This window comes from Triturus cristatus, chromosome 5_1, assembly GCF_964204655.1.
Source record: "Triturus cristatus chromosome 5_1, aTriCri1.1, whole genome shotgun sequence".
Taxonomy (NCBI): domain Eukaryota; kingdom Metazoa; phylum Chordata; class Amphibia; order Caudata; family Salamandridae; genus Triturus; species Triturus cristatus.
The window spans coordinates 950,609,248-950,637,072 of record NC_140587.1 but is presented as its reverse complement, the minus strand read 5'-3'; the positions used below and the strand labels follow the sequence as shown (position 1 = coordinate 950,637,072).

Sequence of the window (27,825 nt, the reverse complement as noted above, 5' to 3'; positions counted from 1 at the left end):
TCGGTTCCTTCCTTAGGAGTGCCTTCAAATTTGGGTCACATAACATCCAGATGCCATATACAGTACAGATTTCTTTTTAACCCACTATAATTGATTATTAATTTGTTCTTTTTGTACGTTATACTGAATCTGCTTAACTTATGGATAGTACTCTCCCATCTTCTGGCTTGGGTCTGCACTATAAACACATATGAATAAATATAATACATCTGCTTAGCAAGCAAGAGACTAATGGAGATCTTGCAGACTCTGTCACCTTTTGGGGAACGCTACAGGCAGGCTGTATCAAGTCCTGTCTCTGTCAATGGTCACAATTGGAGGATTCCTTTTCTAAAGGCAGTCCATGTTTAACTAGCCTGAGCCGAGGCAAAAATAGTGGCATCTAGTAAATCAATGTAAACACAAGGAGATGATGGACGGAGAGCTGAAACTTTTAAGACACTCACCCCCCAGTCACAGATCTGGGTTGAATCCATCATTGTTCTTTAGCTCACTTCGCCGCCCCAGTTCAGACCCTGTGCCTCATGGGAACAGTCCAGCCCGAATTGCCAATCCAGGTGTTCCTTGGACTGGAAAGAAGCTTCCTGGGACCGGTTTCGGAGTAACACCCCTTATCAGCCAGGCTAGCTTGAATGCAGTGGCACAGTGAGCAAGGGACCCACATCTGGGCATACCCTTTCAACTTAGGGCGAACAAAGCAAACACAAGGAGATGATGGACGGAGCGCTGAAACTTTTCAGACACTCACCCCCAGTCATAGAATTGGGTTGAATCCATCATCGTTCTTTAGCTCACTTCACTACTCCAATTCAGAGTTTCAGTGCTCCAGCCATCATCTCCTTGTGTTGCTTAGAAAGATAGGCAGCCACATGGACAGCTTAACATGCATTTTATATTAATTACTTAGGATTCAAATTTTTAAAAAAAGGGTAGCTATTCGTGGTGCTTGTTGGTGCGCTTGCTCTTAAAGAATCAAAAAGTAATAGGAAAAAAAGGACTTGGAATCCAGCCTTGCAGAATAGAAAGTGTTTAAGTGAAAACTTTGGATGCAACACTTAACCCATCTTATAAAGGGCGTGAGTATTTTGCCCACTTACTAGAAGAGCAGAGAACTATGGAAAGGAAAATTTATAAATTCAGACTGTACACTTTTACAATACACAGTATAGGTGAGATTATATGTCAGAATATTGTCAGCATTAGTATGGCCTGAGAGAAATATCATGTTCTAAATATTGTTTACAAAAGTATTGTCCCATTGGCTACTAGTTGTTCAGTTTGTATCATTAACTCCAATGGAGCAATATTTTAGTACAGAAGAACGAGCATACAATACTTAAGTCAGATGATATTTTGGTTATGATGTTCTGGTCACATATCACTAGGCTAGAACTCAGTAACCGAAACATGCCATCAATGGGGGACTCAGATTCCAGACTGCACTGAAATCCTGAGAAAAGGCTTGAAAGGCAGAACTGCACGTCTGACAGCACCAGGGAGCCACACTAATGGCTGACTGTCTGCAACACAATGGTTCACGGCATAACAAATGCACAGGTACCTTTGCGGACACTGGGCTGGCTACCCCACAGAAGTGACCGAATCCTAACATGTGTTCCTGATGTGTTTCGGCCATTCCTTTGAGTAAAGAAAATTATGTTGTGCTGAAATCAACGAAAATTCAGCTAAACCAATCGTCTGTTAAAATAAAAACTGCAAATATATTTTTCACAATTCTGTGACAAGACAGAAAAGCAATTTCTAAACTGTGGCTAAAAAAAAATCCTGTTGGAGCGTACATGGCTCAGGGTGCTCCAATGCACTCATGCCCTTCATTTGAAAACAAGCACATGCACACACACATCCTTCCCGATCGGTACTCCCATACCTACAAAGAAGACTCGATTGCTTTGATATTTCTAACTATTAAACGTAATATACTAGTATTTTACAATCAAGATTGCACCTTTCGTAATACAATTGAAAACATCTGTTTTGCAGAAAAACACACCCCATTGTTGCTTTCATATCTTCTGCAAACATGCAGTAAATACCACTGTGCATGCAGTTTTCCTTCCGATACAATAAGGTACTGTGAAATAAAGGGCACGCAATAAAGAAAACTATGTACATATAGCATGCCAGTCCACGAGTGCATGCATAGTTCTGACAAGTACCTTAACACCCAAGGCAGCGCGTCACTCCTTTTCTCCTCTGCCCCGCCCATTATGCACCCAAATTAAAAACCGGAACTTGCGACGATGTACCTTGGTGTCAGGCCGTGATGCTGGTACAGGAATGGGCGTCTCTTTTCTGCTCGGCTCATCTTCCTCGTCTCTTTCCTCCTCAGCTTTCTTCTCTGGGGTCACAGTGGTGATCAAGTTGGTTTGAGAGATGCCCTTTGTTGTGCTGTACGGGCCAGTGCCAACCTCTGCAGCAGACACAGAATCCTTCATGTACATGTCATGGTTTTCATTCACGGAGGCTAAAAGCAAAGACAGTCGGTCAACAAAAGCTGCCAACAGGCTGTCTCACGTCAAACTCTGCAGACGCAGCAACACAGGGTTTAGCTCTACTATTCGTAGCGCGGATGATACAACAGAACAGAACGTACAGCCGGCGACAGGGCACACAGAGTGTGTTAAGTTATAGACCGATGTGCTTCAACATAAAGCGCCGAGGGACAGCTGCATACATTTGTCACAGAAACCTACATGACATTGATGGATGCTGCTCAGTGCTTAATTTGTAAAATATTAAGTGCCAGGGCTCTATCCGGGAGGCCACTGCAGCTTGCACTACCCATCAATCTTGTCATTGCTGCCAAAACAACTACTAACCATCTCTCTCGCATGTGATTGCGACAGTATTGACAATCAGGTGCCAGTGCCGAGCACCGGATACCAATTAAGTGCCAGTGCTGAGCACCGGAAAGCACAGGCTCAAATTAAGCACTGCTGCTTAACACCTAGAAGTGCCCAAGTGATTATCAGTGAACCCTATAATCAGTGTGGCAAAGGCAAGGTATAACAAATAGCCCGTGCAACAATATTCCCAAAACCTGCAAGGGGCATGGGTACATTGCCTGAAATGGCACCTCATTATCAGAGAGCTGATGAAAGATTTGTGTTCCTTTAAAAGAAAACCCACCTGACCCCTGTACTGCATGTCCTCAGTAAGCCCCTCTGCCCTCTGTGCCTTACTCCTAACCTAATGCTACAGGTCTAGGAACCCCACTGGTCTCACATTTTTTTAAATCATATTCACAGGCAATTAAAAGCAAATTATATCCCACATTTCCTGAGGTGAGAAAGAAGGCAATGTTGAGATAGAATGTTACCTACTAGTAAATGCGTCACACCCTTCATACATTTGGAATGCATTGAGCCCGATTGATTAAAAAAAAAAAACAGACTCTGGGCACTATTTTTTAGCAGTTGTGTCTACGCAATGAGATTACGGCTTACCTTTTGGATGCACACCCTCTTTCCTGCAAGTAGAAATGTAAACCAAGCTAGTTTTAGGGCTTACCGACTATGGAGCTGATACGATGCTGTCCATAAAGGCTCTGAATGGGATTTGGCGAATCCGATTCAGAACCTATGTTTCTGACTGAATCGGACACATTTCCCAACGACCGATCACAATGCAAGGAAACTGTTTGGGCTGTCCAAATCGGTTCCAAGCGGCATTCAGACAGCCCGAGTCGTTCGGAGCCAAATCGTACAGCTCTATGGACACAGTTTCCGAGCGAACGATTACGATGACAGATTCAGACAGCCATTCTGATTCGGTTTAGCCGACATGAAACGGCTGTCGAAATCTGCCTTTGGGGCACGTAGCAGGCCACCCTTCACCCAGAGGCCTCCGGTTGGGGACCGTTGTGGTACCCACGGGACCCCTCTTTACCACCATGCAAAGTGTGGCAGGCACCATGGGGTGCCCGTCACAGGGTGCATGCTTTTCCCCAACAACCCTTTCTTCAATGGCAGCCCGTGTTCTCGTTCGGAACACAGGCTCCCATTGAAGTCAATGGGAGAGTCCGACCGAACGATGTACAGATGCTCGTAATCGGTCAGTCGGACTCGCAGAGCCTGATTCTTTCAGAAACGATTTTGAAACTGATTTGGTCAGAAGAGTTTCCCAACAAGAACGTAATCAGCCCCTATGTGTATCTTTGAATCAAAACTGATAGAACAGGTACCTCCTGGAAGGATAAAATGAAATGTGCACATCTTTAACTCTTTGTAAATGTTCTTTAAGAGAAAAAGTAGGGAAGGGACTAAAGTGTCTTATGATCATCCGTAACGTCTGTCTCGCTCAGATCTTATTGTTGGCTTGTCGCCTTTCTGCAAAACATTCTTCGTATCTTAGAATTTCTTTTTTAGGCTGTCCCTGGAACACTATTTTTTCCACTCTTGTGAATATGTTTCAAACTCGTTTTGCTCTGAGGAAGACTTCCCGTACCGAGGAATACACTAAATCCAGTTGAAAACAGAATGGACAAACATATGAATGATATGGGTAGTGTCAGAAAGAATGAATGGCAGTGAATGTAAGCTATCTGTCAATCAACTGCACTGTTGATTTGCACGTGCAAGTAATCACTGATTAACCACTTGGTTGTTAAGGGCTTTCTCTGCAGAAGGTTACCACTCTATTTGGCATTTTAGCATAATCTGATCTCAGCCCTTATAACTTGTTTTCTTCTGAAGGTATCCAAAACAAAATTTCAGTGCTTCTTCCGGATTTAGGAATTGTAATAATATCCAGTTTTTTAAAATTTACTTTAGACCAGTAGGGGAAACTCTGCAAAAAACATTTTTTTATCTATTTCCCCAAAATATAAACAAGTGCTCACATATTTTTCATAAGAGAAAGTAAGCAGTAAAAAGATTGCTTGCTAAAGAAACATCTCTTTAAAACCAGTCAAGTCAAATTTTCAAATAAAAGGCCGTTTATCAAAGTAGTGTAATGCTACAATCCTCAGATTCTCCGCCTAATAAGGATATAACACTTCCAGAGTTTGTTTTCAAACACACAATAGCCATATGCAACAAGTGAGCCATGTCTCGGAACCCTTTCTTGAGCACCTGCCATGTTTTCACTTGCCACTGAAAACTAAAATGAATAAGCTTTTTTGAAAATTCACACAATAATCAAGTTCAAAGAGTAGTTAGCAGCCCTAACCTTCCCAAAATGTACATGACTCATAATAAATTGCGAGTGTGATTAGCTGTTTTTACCCCAAAACACTTTTGTTGACCATCACAAGGGTCTACAATGCCTGAATTTCCCAAAAATCAAATACACAAGCTTCCTTTACCTATAACACTGCAAATGTCACAATTTTGCCAGAAACACAGAAATTCACCACACCCTACCAATCACTATTTTTGCACTTCTCCCGATAAAATGATGCCAGAGGGGGGACTGGAATACCAAACAGGAGAGGAAGCGGCCACAGCAACTGAAATGTAAAGTGCTTTTTGGATGCGAGTTTTTACAGAAATGTGTTAAGTAGGTTTTATTTTTTTTTACCTAGCGAACCCAGCCAATGTCAGAAACCTATAAACCCCCAAACCTTTTAATACAAGAGACCTAGTGGAATCGTAGGAAGTGTGGATTGCTGTGCATACTTTTTGACCCAGGCTTTTCTTTAGCTAATGTACTAGAAAGCTACAATAAAGCATGAAAATAGAGATTTTCCGAATTACTCTGGGGCGGCTCCTCCATGTGAACGGGGGAGAATCACCCCACAGGCCAGAGCTGAAAAATAAAATGGTAATTATAATTTTATTTTTCAGCCACTGACCCGTCCTGAATTGAGTGAGAGGACGAGGCAGAGCCAGTGCGCCCGAGTGGCAGCAGGGAGCTGTGTGCACAGTGTACTTTCAAATGCGCATGTCTGTTTGGCCGGCATTCCTGGGACGGCCAGCCAGACATGCATTTTAAAGTTCTCTAACCTAGCTGTCTTAGAGAGCTAGGTTAGAGAAAGCAAAGGCCTCCAGCGGTCTTAGGAGCGCTGCGAGAGGCCTCTCTCTCCAATCCTGACGTGTCGCTCATGCTGAGAGACGTGCCAGGATTTAGGAGTGCAGTTTCCTGGGTCTCGCGTTGGAGGCGGAGCCTGCTTGGAAGAGAGACGACGAGTGGAGGAGGAGGTTCGTCACGCATCAAGTTAAGTGTTTATTTATTTTTTATTTTGCGTCCCACCCTTCCCCGCGCCTCATCACCCTTGGTACATGGCAGCCGCCACTGGAATTACTGCTCTATAGTCAACACAAAACCACCAGAAATCCATAGGAAACAAAAAATCTTATATCATCTTACATCTCCAAATACTCTTAGTGAAAATGTCCCACATGTACAGAAGCACGTCAGCCACAAGGCAGAGGGGAAATCAGAACTGCATTTTTAAACGCCATTAGCACCACATTCATGTAGGTGCTCACCCTCAGGTATTCAACAGGAAGAGCTCTGCAGTCAGAGAAACGTGGAAAACCTCTGGAAAATATGAGTGCGGGAATCCAGGGTAAGGTAATTAGCAATGGCCCTAAAAAATGTTGGATCAAAAATGCACTTGGGGCAGATTTAGGTAAAATTCTACCACACTGAATTACAAACACACATACACATCCTACCAGATTTAAAGCTGCTTTCAACACTAAATGCCATTGTGCCCTGTTGTCCCTGAATTATAAGGATAAAAAAATCCCCAGATTGCATATATTTCTCTATCATACCGGCATGAGCCATGTGAATATGTATGCATTTTTTGTGTTTAATAGGGAACTGTAGCACCCTTCGGAAAAAATGCCTCTCCCTTGAAAATTGTGTGGCAATTCCGTTACTTCTAGTGCTTTTTCCTTCCTAACTGGACATGTTGGGTATTTTCACCTCATGCACTTTTTACACGAGTGTACCTGCAACATGAATTACAGAACGTCAAAATCAATTCTGAGTAGTATAAACATAATCTAAATGTTTCTGGGGATTTATTTGGGCTAGCTAAAAAGAAGCTGCTGGCTCCACACGAAAAATGATTTCTGTCTAGATGGGGGTACTGATCTTGAAATTGTGGATAAGACTAGAGGCATTACTGAAACATGCCCTGAGATGTCAAACTGGTAACAGGAAGAGTCTTGTCTTAATATAAGAGTCAATACAGTGTAACTGAATGGGCGGCACATGCAACAAAATAATCTGCAAGCTTGCAGGATTGCCAGTTTACATGTAGAGAGTCGTCGGGATGGAGTCCAACGTGTGGTGGTCATGTGGAAGACAGGATGGATCAAAGCTTAACATTTTAAAGGAAACAAACGGAAAGAAAAACTTTACTGACTCTGTAAATATCTGTTCGTACCAGGTAGTGTTGTAGATTCACAAGCTCTGCCTATTCCTGCCATCTAGTGTTGGGCTCAGACATTATCAAATTATTTTTCTTTGAAGAAGCCTTTCGAGACACGAGGTGTAGTGACTCCTCCCTTAGTTGGTAATGTGATGGGGCATCGACTCCATGTTAGATTGTAGTATGGACTGGAGCAGTGAGTGAACACTATATGATGCACATGTACTGCACAAAGAGGACAATGACTTAAGGACGCAAACTTTCTGGTCACAGCTGTTTGGGTGAGACTATGTCTCCCAGCAGCCCTTTCACACTCCAGGAGGAAGGGGCACGCCGCACTCCGCACATTAACCAGCTTTACTTGACCTGCGGCGCAGGACATAAACTTTCTTGTCACTGCTGCTGGGGTGGTAAAACGTCCCCCAGAAGCCCTTTAACACTCCAGGAGTTTCCTGGTGCACTCCGCGCATTAAAGCACCTCCCCTGCCCCGCTGCACGGGTCACAAACTTTCTGGTCACTGCTGATGGGGTGGGACTATGTCCCCAAGCAGCCCTTTCTCACTCCAGGAGGAGGGGCACGCTGCACTCTATGTATTACATCAATTCACCTAACACAGGGCGCGAGGTGCAAACTTTCTGGTCACTGCTGCTGGAGTGGGACTATGTCCCCCAGCAGCCCCTTCACACTCCAGGAGGAGGGATATGCCACACTCTGTGCATTACAGCGCTTCACCTGACCCGCGGCGTGGGACAAACTCTTTCTGGTCACTGCTGCTGGGGTGGGACAACATCCTCCGGCAGCCCTTTCACACTCCAGGAGAAGGGGCACACCACACTCCACGCATTAAAGTGCTCCACCTGACCCAAGAATGGGCCCGTCTGCACCCATCAGGAGCCGCCAAAGGGCCGGGTGGGTCCCTCTCCTTCATGGTGTAGTCCTATCTTTTTGCCTCTTTAGGTAATGAACGATTGAATGATGGGGAAAAGGAAATCTGATGCCTCCCACCCAGGTAAAGAGTCTTCAGTTACTCCAAGCGCTGTTACTTTCCTGACCAACGCTATGGAGACAATTAATGAGGAGATCTGTAATGTTGAAGAGAGACTGGTCAATACACAGTGGGCTGTGAGAGGGGTGATGGGGGGAGCAATACAGCTGCTCAATTGCCCTCCTCTGAGTGAAGCTAGATAAGTCTTGGACCAAATTAATAGTGTCAATTAATCCATGCGTAATGTGTGATTTGCAGTCAATTGAAGCAGTTTCTCCCAAGGATACCCAGAATTTGCCCTCAGTCAAGAGATTAAAAGGTTCTGTAAAGTCAAAGCACCCAGCCGTGTAAAGGAAAATGGCCCCACCCCAGGGAAAAAAAGAGGATAAAGGCATACTGGAGTTCAAGAGTACAATGCAGTGCTCAAACAAATTTTTATACTCTATCCTCACTGGAAGCTTTCATAAGAGACTGTTATGATCAGGTTTTTAAGAGGATTGACTCCTTAGAGGCCAAGGTTACTGAGGTGTTAAAATGACTCCTTTATCCGCTCTATGTCAGGGGTGGGTACCCATGAGCCGTGGTTCAGTCAGACAAGAATAGTGGAGTTGAGGCAAGATGGAATTCAGATGGAAATACTTATGAGATGGGGATAAGGCCTGTGATGGTGCCACCCAAGAGAAGTGAGGCCTTGTGAAACATAACAAACCTCGTGACTATAGGCCTTCTCAATTCAGGAAGGAGATTACTAAGCTTTATATATGCCCTTTTCAGTTCTAGCCTAGCGGCAGCGTGCATGCATTTCTCGCTCTGCGAGGCATGCTGTATTAGGGTATGCACTGGAGTCCCAGCCCACTCCATGCCCATATTTGTCGTTGACTTGTGTCATTGTCCTTCGTAAATGCTGGCTGCTGATTCGTAATAGGCTTGTTAGTCCCTCCTTGGTACCGCCCTGTATGCATTAGTAACATCCCATAATGACTGGACCTTTTACTGGTGGTGTTACACGGTCTGCTTTATAAGTTAGTGAGCACTAATTTCTTTAATGCTCTTCCCCTATTCCACCCATGACATCGCTTCTTTCATGCTCTTCCCGTATTCCACCCATGACATCCCAGCACCCTCCCGCTTTTATATTATTAAAGTATTTATTTACTTTACAGCGCGGCCCGCTTCAACTATAGCGGCCACGCTTATTTATTTATTTTTTACGGAGTGGTATGCCTTTAAGCTGACACATGCCTTTATTTTCTTCTGAACTTGCTCCTTTTAAAATGTATTACTTAGTTATTTATTTTGCAAGCATGGCACGCTTTTAATTTAGCGGCCACGCACCTTATTTTCCCCTGGAGACCCCACGCCATTTTTTGAACAGCAGCATCCCCCCCAAAAGCCATCGGAACCAGAATAAGGCATCTACTTGCAGCTGTTGGTTGCCACGGAGTCAGAATTAACTTCTATGGGTAAGTAGAAATGCTTGTTGTACAATGCAATAGGTCTCACATTTATGTGAGTTTCAGCTATTGGCATTGTACATGACAATGCCTTTTATGTTTTGGTTTTTAAAACATAAATAAAAGGCAATGTCATTAAGAATGCCAATAGCTTAAGTCAACGTAAATGCGAGACCTACTGCATTGCAAATGCTTGTTTACAATTGCCACCAGAGGCAACACCATATGTGATCATCTTCAAAAGGGGGCCCAGGCTTAGGCCAGATCAGCAGGAGGGCTGGAGAAAGATAAAAATAAGGTTAGCCAATGGCTGAGCAGTAAAGTAGGCAGAGAGCACCAGTTGTTGGATAGGACAAACATGGTACACCGTTTTCCATGGATTAGGCAAAGGCCCAAAAACATGTAAGGAAGACTGTGCGGTTGTTAATTTAAACTCAACCCACTTTGGAGAAAGAGTGCCTGTCCTCCTATCAACCCGTATTCACTAGCACTCTGGGTCTCAGTGCTCCGACTAAACTACTTTTATAGCTCACTGGATATCTATGACAAGGATCCAGTAAACAGGGGAATTTGGGGTGAGCCAGCGGGTTCATCCACTGGGGTTCATCCCCCTTCCCTCCCACTGGATTGCAATTTAGAGTATACATACTGTTTTACTCCACTCATGGAAGATTGCATGCAGAGGTGAGTGGTAGCGGAGGCAGTGTAGGCCTTGGAGCTACCTTATCCAGTTGTATTCGGGAAACCAGCTAGTGTGCTGAGTGCCAAAATAGGTGACAAGGGGGGATTTTGTCCTGAGTTGTGATGTAATACAGAAGACATACCTTTAGAGAGAGTCAAACTGCTATGTTGGAATATTGCAGTCGCCCAGTATAAGTCAGATAACCCGAATTGATTGAATTGCATTAGTAAATACTTCATCTTAAGGTTCCAAGAAACTTGGGCAAAAAGTCTTTTTTCTTGGAAGGGTTTTTTCCCTCTGTTCACCAGCCATTAAATCGAGTCATGGTAAAGCTAAGGGGGGTTTAGCAAAATTGCTTTCTTTATATATTCAAGGCTGTGGCTCCAAGAAGGCTGTTTATTTGCTACATAACCAGATCATCAGGGTAAGCCTGAAGGGCATTGGGAACTTGGTGTTAATAAACTATTATAATAATATCTTTGACAGCACAAGTTCAAAGGTAATAAATGAATTTTATACAAAAAGGAGAGTGACAGCTTCATTATATGGCTGGGGGATTTTAACACCATTGTTTGTCCACGCAATGCAAAGGCTGTTTACCAGTTGAATTAAAACTCGGGCAAAGGGATGATGCATTTCATTCATGGGAATAATGACTATGGAAATGTCTTAAACACATTTTTTATGAATGTGAATTTGCCTTTTACCAACGATAGTTGTAATTCATATGGAGAACATTTGACAACCTTTGTAAGAGGAAATTGTTCAACTAAAATTGATTTTCTTCTTATTTCAGAGAACAGCACTCCCTTAATTGACGGATTTTAAATAGTGCAATCCTGCATCAGTGATCATAACTCATTACCGCTAACCACCAATTGGCTCGTTCAGGGTGTTAAGTCGAGATTGCCAGGACAAGCTATAGAGGTAGGGAAGAGAAATGGGGTCACACTTAAGTGGGACAAAATCGACCCCAGGAAGCGTTTCAGGATGTTATTAGGAGGAAATGGGAACAGATTGAAACCTACCTTGAGAGTTCTCAGTGGTGGGGGGCTCTAATATTAAGGCTTTCACAGAGATAGGCAATCATATGAGGCCTTATTGCAACTACCTAGACCTGCCCCTGGGAAGGCATATGAATGGTTTGACCCACACTGCACAAAAGCCCACACGAAGCTGAAGGGGCATTGAAGGTGAACCCAAGGGATACAGATAAATTAATAGTATATAGGAGGTTTTATAAAGATGTCCTGAAAGCGTGTAGGGATATTATAAAAGAGGAGGCATGGGAGAGGCTGCAGAAAGCATGTAAGGATTCAGACGGGATGACCTTCTGGAGGGTGGTTAATAGACCATATTTTGGGTGACAGGGATCCAGACAGTAGATCTTCCACTGGAGAACTGGGTGAAACTTTTTGCGGCAATCTATGCTGAGAAAAATGAGGGGGAGTGTTTCTCTGTGAAGCCATCTCAGGAAGGTTCTGGTTGCCTTGACACAGCGTAGTTGGAGCTTAGTCTAGAGGAGATGAGAACTGCTTTTATAGGTGGAAGGAGAGGTAAGGCGCCAGGGACTGATGGGTTACCCTTGGATATGTTTATGGAGAATATTGTCTTTTGGGGTCAACTGATCACAAATGTTTTAAAAGCTGTTGTTAAACAGGGCCCACCCCCACATGGCATCAGTCAGTAAATGCGCCCATCCTTAAAAAAGGTAATAAGATGGATTCAAGTTGCTACAGACCAAAATCCCTGCTGGACTCCACCCTTACGGTGATGGGCAGGATTCTACTGTCTAGGCTAGAGATAGGGTTGAAGACAAGAACATTATCTGTTAAACACAATACAAGTTTTGAAAAGAATTAAGAACAGTTGAGCGAGGCCTGAATTTATACCTCTTAATTAGTAAGTATACCCTGGGAAAAAAAAGATTCACTATTTATGGTATTCCTGGATCTGTCATGTGCTTTTGACAGTGTGAACCATAGTAAATTATGGAACCTCTTGACGAATACGGGTGTAGAGACGCCCATCATTTTATTTTTAAGGCAACTGTATTCAGGGATTACAGCCTGTGAAAGATTTGGCAGTAGGTGGAAGTGTAGAGAGTTTTTTAATGTGAAAAAAGGAAAGGAGTAAGGCAGGGTTGCATCCTTGCCCCCATTTCAATTTTCTTTACACATTAATAATATCTAAGAGTTTTTAGTACGTAAAGCACGTGATTTGCCTCAGGTAGGGCCTCAACAACTCCCAATCTTGTTATATGCCGATGTTGCAGTTCTGATGGCCCGAACAGGAAATGTCTTGCAGTCACTGCTTGTGCATTTTGTAAGTTTTGTGGAAGGTTTGGGTCTAGGTGTAAATCAAGGGAAATGTGGTGGTAGGGGAGCGAAAGAAAATGACAGGGCTGCATTACCTTAAAGGAAAATATGAGACCTTTTCTTATATGGGACTTTTATTTATTAGTCACAATAACTGGAGTTCACAGTTGTTGGCAAATAGTATGGTGTTTGAAAGAAACACAGAAGCTGTTTTAGATTTCCACAGAATGTTAAGGCCCCTATGTATAATTCTAAATGAGTAGCGAGTGCACCAAATGGGGCTGGATTATAGTGATGAGCAGAAGTGAGATGTCTCCAAATTATAGAGAACAAATAGTTAAGACGGATGTTGGCAGTCCCACCTAATTGTGCTTATTTCATAAGCCCTGAAGAATTAGGAATTCCATATCTTGAGGATAGGATTATTTTGGCACCAGATCACTGACATAGTATCGATCGCAACAATACTGTAATACAGAAATATTGTGTCAAAAATATTGATTACAAAAATATAATTTCCCTATATGTCTAAAGGGGAGTACAAAAATATCGAAACAATATATAGTTTCACACTAATATTATTAAAAACATACAGAAATATTGTTTTGTAATACATATTTTAAAAAACAGTAAATCTTAAATCTTATCACATATAACATTAATATAATGTAAATAAAATACAGTTAAGTAACATTTAATACTATATATAAATATATACTTAAAGAAACGTGTGTGTATGTTAATATATACACTACTATTAAAATATATTTTACATATTATAAAATTAGTTTTTTAAATTTACTACTACAAAAAGCATAAACCCTAACACACATATATGCATACATATGTGTGTGTGTGTGTGTGTATATATATATATATATAGATAGATATAACATAACAAAATATTAACTAATCAAATGCAAAATATCAAATACATTACCACATACATCTTTTAGTTTTTTTACAAAAAATATTTTACAAAAATTATACAAAAAAGATACATATATACACACAAATATGATATTAAACACAAACAAATAATAATATTACATAAAGTTTAACAATATTTAAAAACTATTAAAGTCTTGGAATAATAGATATACTATTCCTACCCTAGTCTGTGCAACAGTAGGGAAATGATTGTACTCCTGAGAGGTACAATTTACTATTCCCACTCCATTGTGTGCAACAGTAGGGAAAGCGTTGGATTTCGGAGGAATTACATTTAGTATTCACACTCCAGTGTGTGCGACAGTAAGGAAAGGGTTGGACTTCGGAGGGGCTGAATTTGCTATTCCCACTTCAGTCCGTGCAACAGTAGAGAAAGTATTGAACTTCGGAGGGGTTAAACTTACTATTCATAACTCCAGTCTGTAGAACAGTAGGGAAAGCATTGGACTCCAGAGGTGTAACATTTACTATTCCCATTTCAGTCTTTGCAACAGTAGAGAAAGTGTTGGACTCCAGAGGGGTAACATTTACTATTCCTACTCCAGTCTGAGCAACAGTAGGGAAATCTTGGGACTTCTGAGGGGTTAAATTTACTATTCCCACTTCAGTCTGTGCAAACGTTGGGAAAGTGTTGGATTTCAAAGGGTTTAAATTTACTATTCCCACTGCAGTCTGTGCAACAGCAGGGAAAGCATTGGACCCTGGAGGGATAACAATTACTATTCTCATTCCAGTCTGTACAACAATAGGGAATGCATTGGACTCTAGAGGGATAAAATGGACTATTCCTATTCCAGTCTGTGCAACAGTAGGGAAAGCATTGGACCTCGGAGCGGGTAAATTTACTTTTCCCACTCCAGTCTGTGCAACAGTAGGGAAAGTACTTCACTTCAAACACAACCTATATGAAACATAACCTAATTAACTTACTTATAAAAATATAAAACTCACACTATAAACTTTATTATTGATTCCCCCAAAAATATATGTAAAAATAAATCAATTAACATGATGAGTGAAAAAATGTGTAATTATCAATTTAGAAAATGTACATGTATTACTTAATTAGCTTACCACACTATATCCCCACATATCTATCAGCCCACACTTAAACTATAACAAAAATAAATAAATGTAACACAATTAAAACAATTAATAATCAATTATATATTCATTAATAATTCATTAACTAATTATGAATTAATGAAATAATAAATACCTTCCCACCATTTACCCCTACAAACCAAGCAGCTTGCACCTAATCACTTAAAAAATACAACTATTACACAATTTGCTTAAGTAATAATCAATTAAATAAATTATAATAAATTGTCAATTCATTGTTAATTATTATTTAATTACCTTCTGACCCAATACCCCTACAAACCCAACAACGCACACCTAATATATAATTTTCAAAAATATAATTATTACCGAATTTACATATTTATTAGTCAATTAAATAATTAATAAATTGTACACCCCATACAAACCCAAAAGCCCACACCTGATATATAACTTAAAAATCTATAATTATTACACAATTTACATATTTATTAATCAATTGAATAATTAATCATTAAATCACACCTACACAACTAGCAACCCGCTATGACAATATAAATTACTGTTAGAAATTAAAAATGTATAAATTGCTTAAAGTTACAAACTATATTTAAAACTATTATTAACAATTATACAAACAATAACATATACAATAAATATGTGAACACACATTAAGATAATTAAAAAAAGATATTTTTAACAACTATGTTATTGAAAACGAATTAACAACAACGATATTATTGAAAACAATATTACTAACTTGAAAAATCGATTCTTGACAGTGATATTTCTGTATCACAATATTTTTGTATCATGGTATTTTTTCCCAATATTTCTGCAATTGATATTTCTAATCTGATATGTTGTCCAAATACCTCAGGAAACCCCTACTCCTATGGTGAGCAGTATGAAGTAAAACTGCACTCTGAAAAGGCTTCACGTTCAGGATTGCCTGTCCTTAAATAGGGCAGAGAAAATCCCCTGTTTAAAATAATTTTGAAGCATGCTTGGGAAAATCTGTGTGAGTAACTGTTTTCAAGTCCTGGTATTAATTAATGATGTGAGTAAGCATATTCTAAAAACTCATTTTCTTGATTTGGTTAAGAGGGAGTGGGAAACTGCTGAATTTGAAAAAGTTAATTTATCTTCCATACCCTCCTACTTATTCAACCTGGTATACAGTCCTACTTCATAATCATCATAAATGTAAAGCACAGGTTTTTATTAACAAGATTCTGTCTGAACTATGTAAAAAGGTTATTGTGTGCTTTAACGGAACCAGGGGGGCCTCCCTCTCCTGCCTTGTCCCTGCAACAATTTATCAGAACAAAGCATATTACACTTATGTTTTTTATTTGTAGTTGTAATATCAAACCAAGGTAAGAGCTGATCATTCCAGTACTTAAACATCTGCATTTTGTACAATGCAGGGTTGCACTTGTCTTTCTTCAGCAACATGACAAAAGTGTTATATGCAACTCCGTAGCCAGCATTTTGGTACAAGTTAGGAAAACCAGGAAAGGTCTCTGCTAGATTATGATTCTTTTATTCATGCACATTGTATAATAACATACATTTTAAGACCAATTGACTGTCTTAGATTTTTATATTGTTATAACATGCATTTTAATGTTTTTATCATAATTATATAAATTTTATTCTTTGTGATTATGAACAAACTTTTATATTTTTTTAAAACCGATTAAAGGAACTGACTGACTAGAGAAAATAGATCTGTGATCAGGGCTACACATATACAGTGAAAAGCGTGGGCGCCATGTGAATCTACAGCACTCCATGCTAGGAGTAGATGCTACAATACTAGTAAACCAAAGCACACATGCATAGTATTGTGAGAACAATGCACTGTCCACGCAATAAGGACTAGTAGAGAGCACTGCTGCTGTTTATTATGACGTATGATCCAACAGATATACTTCTCATACAGATGCTATACAACTTTGTATTCTTCGTGGATGAACAGCCAACATGGGTTTCGCCATTTCCTGACTTTTTCACGACTTTTGAGAACACAAATAATCATCGGTTCCTGTGGAGATGGAGTAATCCAGGAGTAGATTGTGGAATGGTCTCCGTTGGTTCACAAGATGATTAAACTTTGTATAAGGGTGGGTGGTAATGACACTACATTCAATCTCTAGGAGTATGAGACTGTGGCCAAACGTATGTCAAAAGTAAATCCAGAAAGATTTCCACTGATTTCAAAGAGTGAAGAGAATGCTAGTAAATAAGAAAAATAGTTCACATTTAGGCGCCAGGAGTCCGTGGTAAGCTCATGTGAGGAAAAAAGAAGATGGACAGGCAGACTCCTGGTGTGCCTCAGCTCCTCCTTGTGTGTATAACGGGAGTAGATGCTTACAAGGTAACATTTTCTGTTTATAGCATGTGTTGATGTATATACACATGCTCTTTATAGAATGGAAAGAACTACCCACCAATAAGAGGTAACTAGCAAGTGGATGATGCAGATGTCTGGAATAAAGTACATAGAACCATCTGGTCAACCATTGCCTGCTATCTAGCTAGAACATTCACACAGTAGTACTGAGTAAACGTGTGTGGGTTTACCATCTAGCCACCTTACATATGTTGGCAAGGGGAATATTTCAATAAAAGGCAGTGGTAGCAGGCTTCTTTCAAGTAGAGTGGGCCCTTGGTGTAATGGAGAAGACTCTCTTGGTTTTCTGATAGCAAGTCGGGATACACTTAACTTTTTATCGGGCAATCCCTGATTTAAAATTGTTTGCTCCTTGTGAGGCTCTGCAAAAGTTATGCCTTGGAAATATGTTTGCTGTCTATGAAATACATGAGAGCAAGCTTCACGTCTATGGAATGGCACGCACTTCTACTACCGAGTCTGGTTGGATAAAGAAGGCTGGGAGCTCTATAGTCTGCTTAAGAATAGTATAACCATCTCCGGAAGGAACTTAGGGTTTGTCTTGAGCACTACCATGTCCTTGTGGACGTCTATGAAGGGTTATTTTCTTGCAGTAGAAGGGTCTACCGCTCACTAATGCAGAGTAAAGAGGTTATCACAACCATGAAGGCTACCTTCCAGGAGAAGTACTGAATCCAGAGCGCAGGGCTCATGGTTCACTCACCGGCGGCAGCTCAGCTCAGCATCATGTGACTCTGGGCAATTGCTCACTTAATCTCCTCGACGGCACAAGCACCGTGAAACCTTAAGGGGTGATATGTTCATGCTTTGCTTTACAAATTTGAATTATAAACGGGAAATAAAGTAAGGGTTCAAATTGGGGAGCCATGAACCTGGTAAGTCCAAGGTTAAGGTTCCACACTGGCACTTGGGGGAACCCTAGGAGCAATTACTCTCTTGAGGAGTTCCATAAACGCCTTGATTAGAATGGTGTGGACGAGGGAAGAATGCTTCCTGCTTTGCAAGTATAAGGCAAATCTGGTAAGTGAAAGCCTACTGAAGTGTAGCAAAAGCCTGACGTCCGGAGGTGAAGCTGGTAGCTGATGATAGCTTGACTGCATAGGGTCTAGCTTCTTGGCAATTCAGCAGTAGACAAATCTTTTCCACTTCATGGCATACCATGCCTCTTTGGTAGGTCTACAGGATTCACCCCGCTAACAGTCACACCACTTACCGAGTTTTTAGGATCTCAGGTGCCAGATCACTGAATTGAGATGCTTGGAATCTAGGTGCCTGATCTGGCCTTGTTTCCATATGTGAGAGTCAAGCCTGTTGGGGAGCCTCTTCCGGGGGCTGATTGACATCTCTACTAGGGTGAATATCAGGGCTGCCGAGTCCAGGTGAAGGCTACCAGAATGAGGGCTTGCAATGTCTGCTACATCTACCGCACCACCAGTGGAAGAAGCAGGAGAGGAGGAAGTGCGTAGGCAAATATCCCTGACCAGTTCATCCATAGTGCATTGCTCATGGACAGAATGTGTCAGTGCCTATGAAGAAGTTTGTTCATTTTGTATTCTCAGGGGTGGCAAACAGGTCTAAGTCGGAAGTGTCCCAGCGCTGGAAGTACTGAGGTTTCCTTTCGTAGACTTGTTGATACATCTTACTTAACAAGTCCACTAGGTCATTGTCAACCACCGGAAGGTACTCCACCGTCAAGTGAGGGACATGGTGAAAGGAGCAATGTCAGATTGTATGAGCAAGCAGGGAGGGGGTAGTGAGGGAGTTACCCCTGCTTCTGAAGGTAGTACTTGGTAGTCATATTGTCTGTCCTGAGCCAGACTACTTAGACTCAAATAAGCACTAGGGAGGCTTTGAGGTCAAGGAAGATGGGCAGAAACTCAAGGTAATTGAAGTGGCAGCTCTGCTGTTATGGAATCCACACACTCTGCACAGTGTTGTGGTCGATGTGAGCTCCCCACCAGGATTGGTAGGTGTCCGTGGTAATGTGGCATGTGAAATGGGGTCTAGGAAAGGCCTGCCCTGCAACAAGTTGTTGCTGTTCCACTACCGAGAATAGCAATGGGCATTGGCCATTACAAATGCTACATCATCCATCTGTCCCTCCGGTGGTGACCATAGCGCTGAGAGGCACTGTATCAACAGGCACATATGTAGCTGGGCATGGGGTACGATAGCGATGCATGAGTGCATTATACCCAACAGAGCTTACAGTTCTTACTGTGAGGTGACGTGGTTGAAAAAGTAGTTCAAGCTGGCTAAAAGCTTGGAACCTTTAAGTGCTTGGTTAGGCTTTGCCAGTGACCAAATTTAGAACCACTCCCAGGAAGGGTTGGAACTGGAACAGTTGGGGTGGGACAGGTTTATGGTAAACCCAAGACTTTGAAGAAGTGAGATGGGCACGTGTGTATGATGTAGGCACTGCTGGCTGATTTTGGTCTTGATCTGCCAATCATCGAGATAGGGGAAACATGTATGTCCATTCTCCTTAATAGGGTAGCCACTACTGCCAGGCACTTGGTGATGATCCTTGGGGTAGTGGTGAAACGGAAGGGGAGAATCTTGAACTGATAATGCCAGCCACTTACCATGAAATGCAGGTTGCATTGGTGGGCGGGATGGATGGGAATGTGGAAGCTGGTGTGCCTGACATCTAATCCTGCCAAGTAGTACCCTTGTTGGAGTAGAAGTATCACATCTTGCAGCATCACCATCGACAAATGTTCTGAGAAAACATATCTGTTTAGGAGGTTAAGGTTCAGAATAGGCCTGAGAGAGCTGCACTTTTTATGGCTAAGGAAATAAAGTGAGTGCACCTCTGTGTCCTGCAGATATGTGGGCACTGGCACAATGGTACTCTTTTGAAAGAGCTCTTGACCTCTTTCTTTAACAGCTACAGATGTTCCTTACTAAGAAGGTGTTTGCAGGAACAAAAGGATGGGCGGGGTGTGAGACAGCCTAGGCTATAGCAGTGCAGAACTATGCACAATATCCACCAATCTGCCAGTGAGAGAGAAAATTGTGAAGTTTTCCCCTAACAGGTGTAGATTAATCGGGTGAGTAGAAAGGGGAGCCACTGTTTTGAGGTGGGTGCCCTTTTCCAGATCATCCTTCTCATAACCTGTTATTCTTGTTCATGTATGCTCTGGGACAACAAAGCAATCCAGTGGAGACTGGTGGTTATAGGCCTGCTGATGTCTCTGATAGGAGGAAGGGGTGTCTGTGGAGGTGGTCTTGCACTGATGCCTTTGAAATAATCTCCTTGGATTGGATATTGGAAGCCTTAGCAGTGTCCTTGTCCTTCTTCTGGTTTTCAAGCTTCTGGTTAACCTGTGGGCCCAAGAGGTTATGCTGTCGACGGGCAGGTTGAGCAGATGCTGCTATGCTTCTGCTTTAAAACCAGAGACACAAAGCCAAGCGAGGCGTCTCACCAGGATGCTAGTGTTAATAGCTCAGGCTGCAGTATCAAAGACATCTAGGGCACAGCGAATGGTGGAGCTGGAAATTGTTTTACCCTCTGCCACCAATTCCTCTCCCATTTGCCTATACTCCTCAAGAAGGTGGTTGAGGGGATATTGCATCTCATGTCTGTGCGCTCTTTTGTAACAAACAGAAAATCCATTTCTTGGCATCAACATAGTTTACTCCAGAAGTTAAGAGACTCTAATGACCCAGAGATAGTTTCAAGATTTGACATTTTAATCAATCTGTCTTGACGGCAAAGTAATTGGCAAATCTGACCCTAGGAGTAGCCATACCACTAAATGCAACCCCTTAAACATAGAAAGGTTCAACCAGGAATGCAGCAAGTTAAAATCTGCACTTTCACTGGCACTGAAAACAAGGCATGTCATACTCGATAGGGAAAACACCTAAAAGTACTAAGGTAGAAGTACAAGCACTTCGTCAAATATAAACAAGCATTGGCATAGCCAATATGTCTCACCTTTGGGACCTTGTAAGTGTTTAGCCATGCAACACTTGATGTTGTTGCTCCAAGGATATTGTGCTGGAGAACTAAACACTTATAAGGTCCCAAAGTCGAGACCTATTGGCTATGCTTGTTTTTGTTGACTTTGGAACACAGCCACATTGTAGAAGGCATGACCAACTTGAAGTATAAAACTGCCTTTTAAAATGTTGTTTGAAATAAACTTTAGCTACGTTATAGTTGTTTCAGGAGGTTGAAAAATAGGAGGAAGGTATTTGGGAGTTTAGTTTGCAAAAATTGAAAATTTTCTTAATTGCTCCCTGACATCTGAACCTAACAACCTATGATTCAGCAAAAGTAAGCAGAAGTAACCAGTCAGTGCCTCTCTAGAAGGGAAATGACCCTAAATGCACACGCAAAAAAAGGCTTTCTTCTGTATAGAAATGATGATGATGAATTAATGAAAAGTAATTATCTTGAATCTGTCTCTGCCCACCATTGGAATGACAGCACAGAGTGCAAAAGCAGAAGGGGGAAAAAACACATCGAGACACCGAAACATCACAGTGTGAAATTTATAGCACGAGAAATCACAGAAATTAGATGTGAAGGAAGGCTGCTGCAGACATATCAACAAAATAAAGCATGGCTTGGATGCTCTTGCTAGAAAATACTTTTTGCAGCTGTCTGTTCAGTGATGTAGACTTGTAGATTGTTACAGGTGCGGATAAACGGGACCGCCCTCTTTTCAAATGCCGAGGCGGCGCCATCCCGTTTACAAACATATCCCCTGCAGAGGACCGGCGAGAGGGGAGCGACACAACAGGCAGCGACTGTTTCACGCATCTCGCGAAAGGTGTGGTGCACGCTGAGACAGAGGGGGAGCAGGAGGAGGTGAGCCCGGGAGTGGTGCATGCCCGAAAGTGAAAGTGATCGCGGCGGCGGGGTGGACCCGCGAGTGGTGTGCGCGGGCTGGGGAGAGCTCTTTTTCAAAGCACATACTCGTGCTTGAGGCACGCCGCTGCGCACTCCCGCAAGGCATATGCCGCCACAAGTATGTGCTTGGAAAAAGAGCTGCACGACGGCAAAAGGTCTCCTATGCAGTGCATGCACACTGTGTAGGCGAGACCTAAAAAGTCAGGTGCAAGTAAAGGCCTAGCAGGCACTCAGGGAGACCCTTAGAAGAAAGAACATTAAAGGCTTCTGAGAGTTAGTAAGATGGGGATTGTAAGGCACCCCAAGGAACTTGGAGAGCACTATTATGCCTACTTCCTGGTTCAATTACTTTTCTTGACTCCAGTGTTCCTCCAGCTATAGTAACCTAATCACTCTGAGAAGTATACAAGGGAGTGGAAGATCAGCAGACAAGGAATGCATTATGGAGGAGACTCCTAGTGCTATACCAGCTAGTGCTCTAGAAAGTAAATCACTGAGTAATGAATTCTCTGACAGCAAAGTACATTTAGCAATCCTTAGCCTGGGAAAAAAAAGCCCACAGGTCCCGATCGGGCACCAGCTGATAGATTTGGAGCTGACCTCACTACATGGGTACCTATTCTAACCTCAGCCTAAAATGCGATATGGATCCAGGGAATGGTACCAGCATCATGGAAGTTTGCAATAATCGTCCCCTTCCACAAGAAAGATGATTCCGCCAACTACCGACCAATTTCCCTATTTAATGCTGCAGGGAAAATATACACAAAGCTCTTGCACACTTTCTGGTTATTCAACATTGGCCTGAAATACACCAGTATCAAACAATCAAAATAATACTTGTCATTTATTGATCTAAAAATGGCCTTCGAAACTCTGAACCAGGAGTTGCTGTGGCAAACACAGTCACCTCAAGGCTGTCCAGCAAAACTGTGTTCAGCAATTAAACTATTTTACAGTAATAATACTTCTGCGGTTGGATATGGCCCATGAGGAGAAATTACTGAAAGTTTCAATATCGGGGTAAGACAGGGATGTGTCCTGGGCCCAGGCTTGTTTAATGTCATTGTCAATGATGTTGCCAGTTATCAGAAGTATCAAACAACAAAACTCCCCCTATTCAATTTTTAATAGGTGATACATCCAAAAATCATTGAAAGACCTCATTATGCCACAGAGAGTATTTTCATTTTGGTTTATTTGGTGAAAAACGATGATATAAAAAAAATAAAGATATAAAAGATATATTCAATTTAGACAATAGCTAGAAAAACTGTTTATACATATCAAACGAGCCAACCCAGCGGGAAGCACCAATGGACGATACACAAAATTACACCTGACAGAACATATCTAAACAGAACATATATACCAACAATACATAATTGAGGGGAAAAAAGAGAAAAAAAGAGAAAAACAAAAATACATCAAATATACAAAGATTACAAACGCCTTGGAAATTGTCAACTAATGGAAATGAAGTCTTTGTATATTTGATGTATTTTTGTTTTTCTCTTTTTTCTCTTTTTTCCCCTCAATTATGTATTGTTGGTCTATATGTTCTGTTTAGATATGTTCTGTGAGGTGTAATTTTGTGTATCGTCCATTGGTGCTTCCTGCTGGGTTGGCTCGTTTGATATCTATAAACAGTTTTTCTAGCTATTGTCTAAATTGAATATATCTTTTATATCTTTGTTTTTTTTTTTATATCATCGTTTTTCACGAAATAAACCAAAATGAAAATACTCTCTGTGGCATAATGAGGTCTTTCAATGATTTTGGGATGTATCACCTATTAAAAATTGAATAGGGGGAGTTTTGTTGTTTGATACTAGTTATATCCCTTGCCCTCCTCTCCCTTATATTTAATTACCAGGGGCCCTCTTAAGTTTAGGTATGCCAGTTATCAGAAGGCCTTTAATCTTCATGTGCCGATCTGCCGGGTCAAAACAGAAATGTTGCTTTTTGCTGAGTATGCAGTGTTCATGGCATGCTGAGAATTAGCCATGCACAAGCGCCTGAAGGCATTCAAAAGCTACTGCAACAAAGAAATTACAGAAAACAAAATACTTGATCTTAAAGGTCGGTTCCAAATTGAGGAGTACTTTAAAGAATATATGCAATTCCCCTGGATCACATTGAAACTATGATTACTTAGGAGTATGGCTTGACTCCATGTTGACTGGGTCAGCCCAACTACTAAATGGAGAGGCAACACTGAATCAATATGCCAGTGGCGTCCTTAGCTTCGCCAAGCGTCAGGGGAGCAGATTGATTAGCCACACCCTTGAGGCTTATAGAGAGAAAGCTCTTGCTGCTGGCCTCTACGAAGCAGAGTTGTGGAGCTACAAACAGGCCAAGGAGTCTGTTAGGGCAGGGATTGGATTTCTACACCATTTACTCCTACTTGACCCAGGGGACCGATGGATGCGTTAAGGCACAAGCTGGGTATCAAATCCATCGAGCAGTATGCAGCACTACCTCTCACATGATATTGGGTTAGAATATGGACAAAACTTGAGTTTAGAACTTAACTAGATATTATGCAAGCCGTTTGGCTGCATGCTAAGCGAGTAAAATTACCCTGGTTCAATCATGTGGCCACTTCTTTGCAAACCTTAGGATGGGAGGGCTGTTGGCTTGAACCAGAAAGGATGACTATGGATACCAGAAAGGAAAGGTTCTGGCAATATATTGCCATTAACCAATCATGGAAGAAGATAGACCAGCTTAAGGCTCTCAAGACTATACACATGTCTGAACCATACCTGAATATGCTTAACACACACCTCAAAAGATCACTGTATATTCATTCCAGACAAGGCACTCTGCTGGTGAAATGGTATACTAGTTCATGGAAAAAGGACGGAAGTTGCTCATCTATCTGCGGATGTGGTGGTGGGGGGGGGGGGGGCAGAATCTGTAATGCACTTCATGTTGTTTTGTACTTTTACTTGGAACGCTAGAAGAGATTACCTCCGCCCGCTTTTTAATGCTCATGTGATAAGAAACTGTAAGGATGCTATGACTCTGTGCATGTGCACAGATTCTGAGCAAATTCTTAGTCAGGTCTCCTAACACATACATGTGGCCGGGAGAGCAACTAGACAATTGCATCAACTATGTCACTACAGGTATCTCAATTTTCATTTTTTTTCTACTTACCTACTTTTACATATATATAACTGTAGGATTACAGTTGCCAACAACTACGGCAAGTTGTAGGGACATTTTGAGATGCACTATATTAATGACTGAATATGTTCTAGATGATTTTTAAATGATCTCTGTGGTTGTTTAATTAGATGTCATTTCGGCCTGTCACACTTTAGAGCCAGCTGATGGCTATGCACAGGTACCTTGTTGGTTGTTCATCACCTAGAGTAGGTTTTCATCTGTAATGTAGACTGTTGTATATTTATGACCTGTCTCTGGCACGCTGACACAATAAAGCATTATTATTGCTATTCTTACTTGAGGAAAGCACTTCATGTCACTGCGAGTTCACGCATTTATGTGCAATGTGGACCACCAGGGAATCAGGGAGTACATGTTCACATCTATAGGGTGGGTCATTAGGAGAGGGATTTTATTTCTTGCCAACCAGTGGTGTGACTATCCTTTCCTTCACAGGCTACTTTTCTTTGTGGTGGTCTTAAGCATAGGGAGGAATTGAACGGTGTGTTAGGTTTTGGATAGTTTCTTTACCAAGAAGTTGTTATACTCCTGAAGGAAGTGCAAGTGAACCTTACGATAGGTAGCCGTCCTCTGGATGGCTTTGAGGTAGGAAGTAGCTTTATCTGGGGAGGGGCTAGCTGAGTAAGGATCTGGGTCTTTGTCACCCAGGGGATCAACTGTGTAGTCGTCCCATGACTTGTCAGTAGGTACCGGATAGGAAGGTGCATCCTAGGTGTCCGCAGGGAGGAGTGGGCTTCCTTCCCTGTAGGATGAGTGGGTGAACCCTCTGCTGTAAGTGTGCTGGAGGCGGCGGTGGTATAGGAGGTGGAGGTGGAACAGTTAGAGCGCTGGTGTCCATCTCCTTGAGACTCATGCTCCAGAGGTGGCTCCAAAACAATTTCTTCCTCAAAGGTAAGCTTCCTCTTCCATGGCAAAGTCTGTCGGCTTTGGAGGCAGTTTGGTAGTGATTTTGCTTTTCAGAGGATGGATGAACAAGCCTTTTTGGCAAGCATCCAGTGCTTACTGCAACCGCTGGAGGATGGGTTGCTTTAACTCCCCCGAGCCAGCTATTGAGGGTGCTTTTGGTGCCGAAGACACTCTTGAGCCGATGGAGTTTTCAACATGGAGGCTGGCATGTGGGTTTCTGTGCTGAAGCAAGCTTTGGTGCTGAAAGTCCTCTTGGCTTCAAATGCTTCTGAAGAATCTTCAGCTTTGAGAGATGTGTTGATTCCGCACCAGAAAGCAGGAGCACTGCTTGCTCCGAAGGCTTGGATCAGTGTCGACCATGGCACTAGGGAAGTGGTGCAATGAATATAGTGGTACGACTGGCTATGCAAAGGGTTTTGGGTTTGATTGAGTCACGGGAATATACAGTGAGAATTTTGTTTAAATAGTACATTCCTGAAAAGCACAATTTACAATTAGACAAGAAAGGCATTTTGAGGTGTATTAAGTAGAATATTTACGTGTCCTACTTATCCTTTCAGTTACCCCTGACGAAGGGCTAAACAGTCTGAAATGCATTGGGTTTTAAAGGATGAGGCCACCCAGGACGAATTGCTAATTCCAACGTGTCTCTGATAAGGATGGGCATGCTTATGGCATTTGAAAAAAATACTTATTGTGAATTTATGCTTCCTTTGGAGTGAATAAAAAAAAAGGAAGAAGTTTGGAATAACAGAGAACACATTTATTGATTAAAAAAGGAATAAATGACGAACTGTGGTTTATGGTGAGAAAAAGTATCTTGTTCAAGGCTGTGCAACTGAGTGACGCCCGAGGTTGTGCCACACAAAAAATCTACTAGGGAAGTGGTGGCCACAATGGTTGTTTCTTAGACGTAGGGCTCGACGCCCAGGCAGCTCGGACGGTGCTCAGCCTCGACTTAGGGCCAGTGGCCACTGTGCAGGTCTGAGTGATGCCTCAGAGACAATGGTGCTCACAGTTGATGTTTTATCCTATGTGTGTGAGGCAACTGTGTCTGGTTCTTCTTCCTCATTTGACCTGGAGGAAAAGGTTGCCTCTGTGTACGAAGAAGACTGGATCAGCTGCGCATCCAAGGGGCCAGCTTCTTCTTCCTCTACCTCAGTGCCATGTTCCCTGAAGATGGCAATGCTGTTGTATGACTTCTGTCTCTGCAATCGCCAATGATCTCACCTCCTCTCATGTCGGTTCCAGGGTCTTTTTGGAACTGAAGGTGAGGCAGGCCTCACATGGGGTGTCATTGTGGTCAGAGAGGCAGCGAGTAAAGTGGTGGTGATCGGTCAACAGAAATTTGAAGTGTAGTTTCTTCAAGTGCCCAGAAGGAAAACATTACAAGCGTCTAACATGGAGCCCCACCAGTACACGTATGAAACTGATGGTGGAAAAAAACAATACAACATGGAGTAGATGCCCAGGTCCATCGCCAACCAAGGGAGAAGTCGCTTCATCACGTGACTTGAAAGACATCTTCAAAGAAAAACAGCTTGCAAATGTCCAAACCCAACACTAGATGGCAGGAGTATGCTGAGCATGTGTATCTATATCAACACGTGTTAAGAACATTATTTTTAGTTTTA

At 42.0% G+C, this 27,825-nt stretch overlaps 1 protein-coding gene across 50 annotated transcripts in view; it reads right to left on the bottom strand.

The window, feature by feature from the left end:
- The window catches only part of EPB41L3 (erythrocyte membrane protein band 4.1 like 3), a 904,669-nt gene that overhangs the window by 247,518 nt on the left and 629,326 nt on the right, over positions 1–27,825 (bottom strand). For all 50 annotated transcript variants that reach the window (XM_085606055.1, XM_085606026.1, XM_085606030.1 and 47 more), the window contains exon 12: positions 2,268–2,485. In XM_085606055.1, the coding sequence (XP_085462181.1) occupies positions 2,268–2,485 (218 nt within the window). The remainder of the gene's footprint in view (positions 1–2,267; positions 2,486–27,825) is intronic.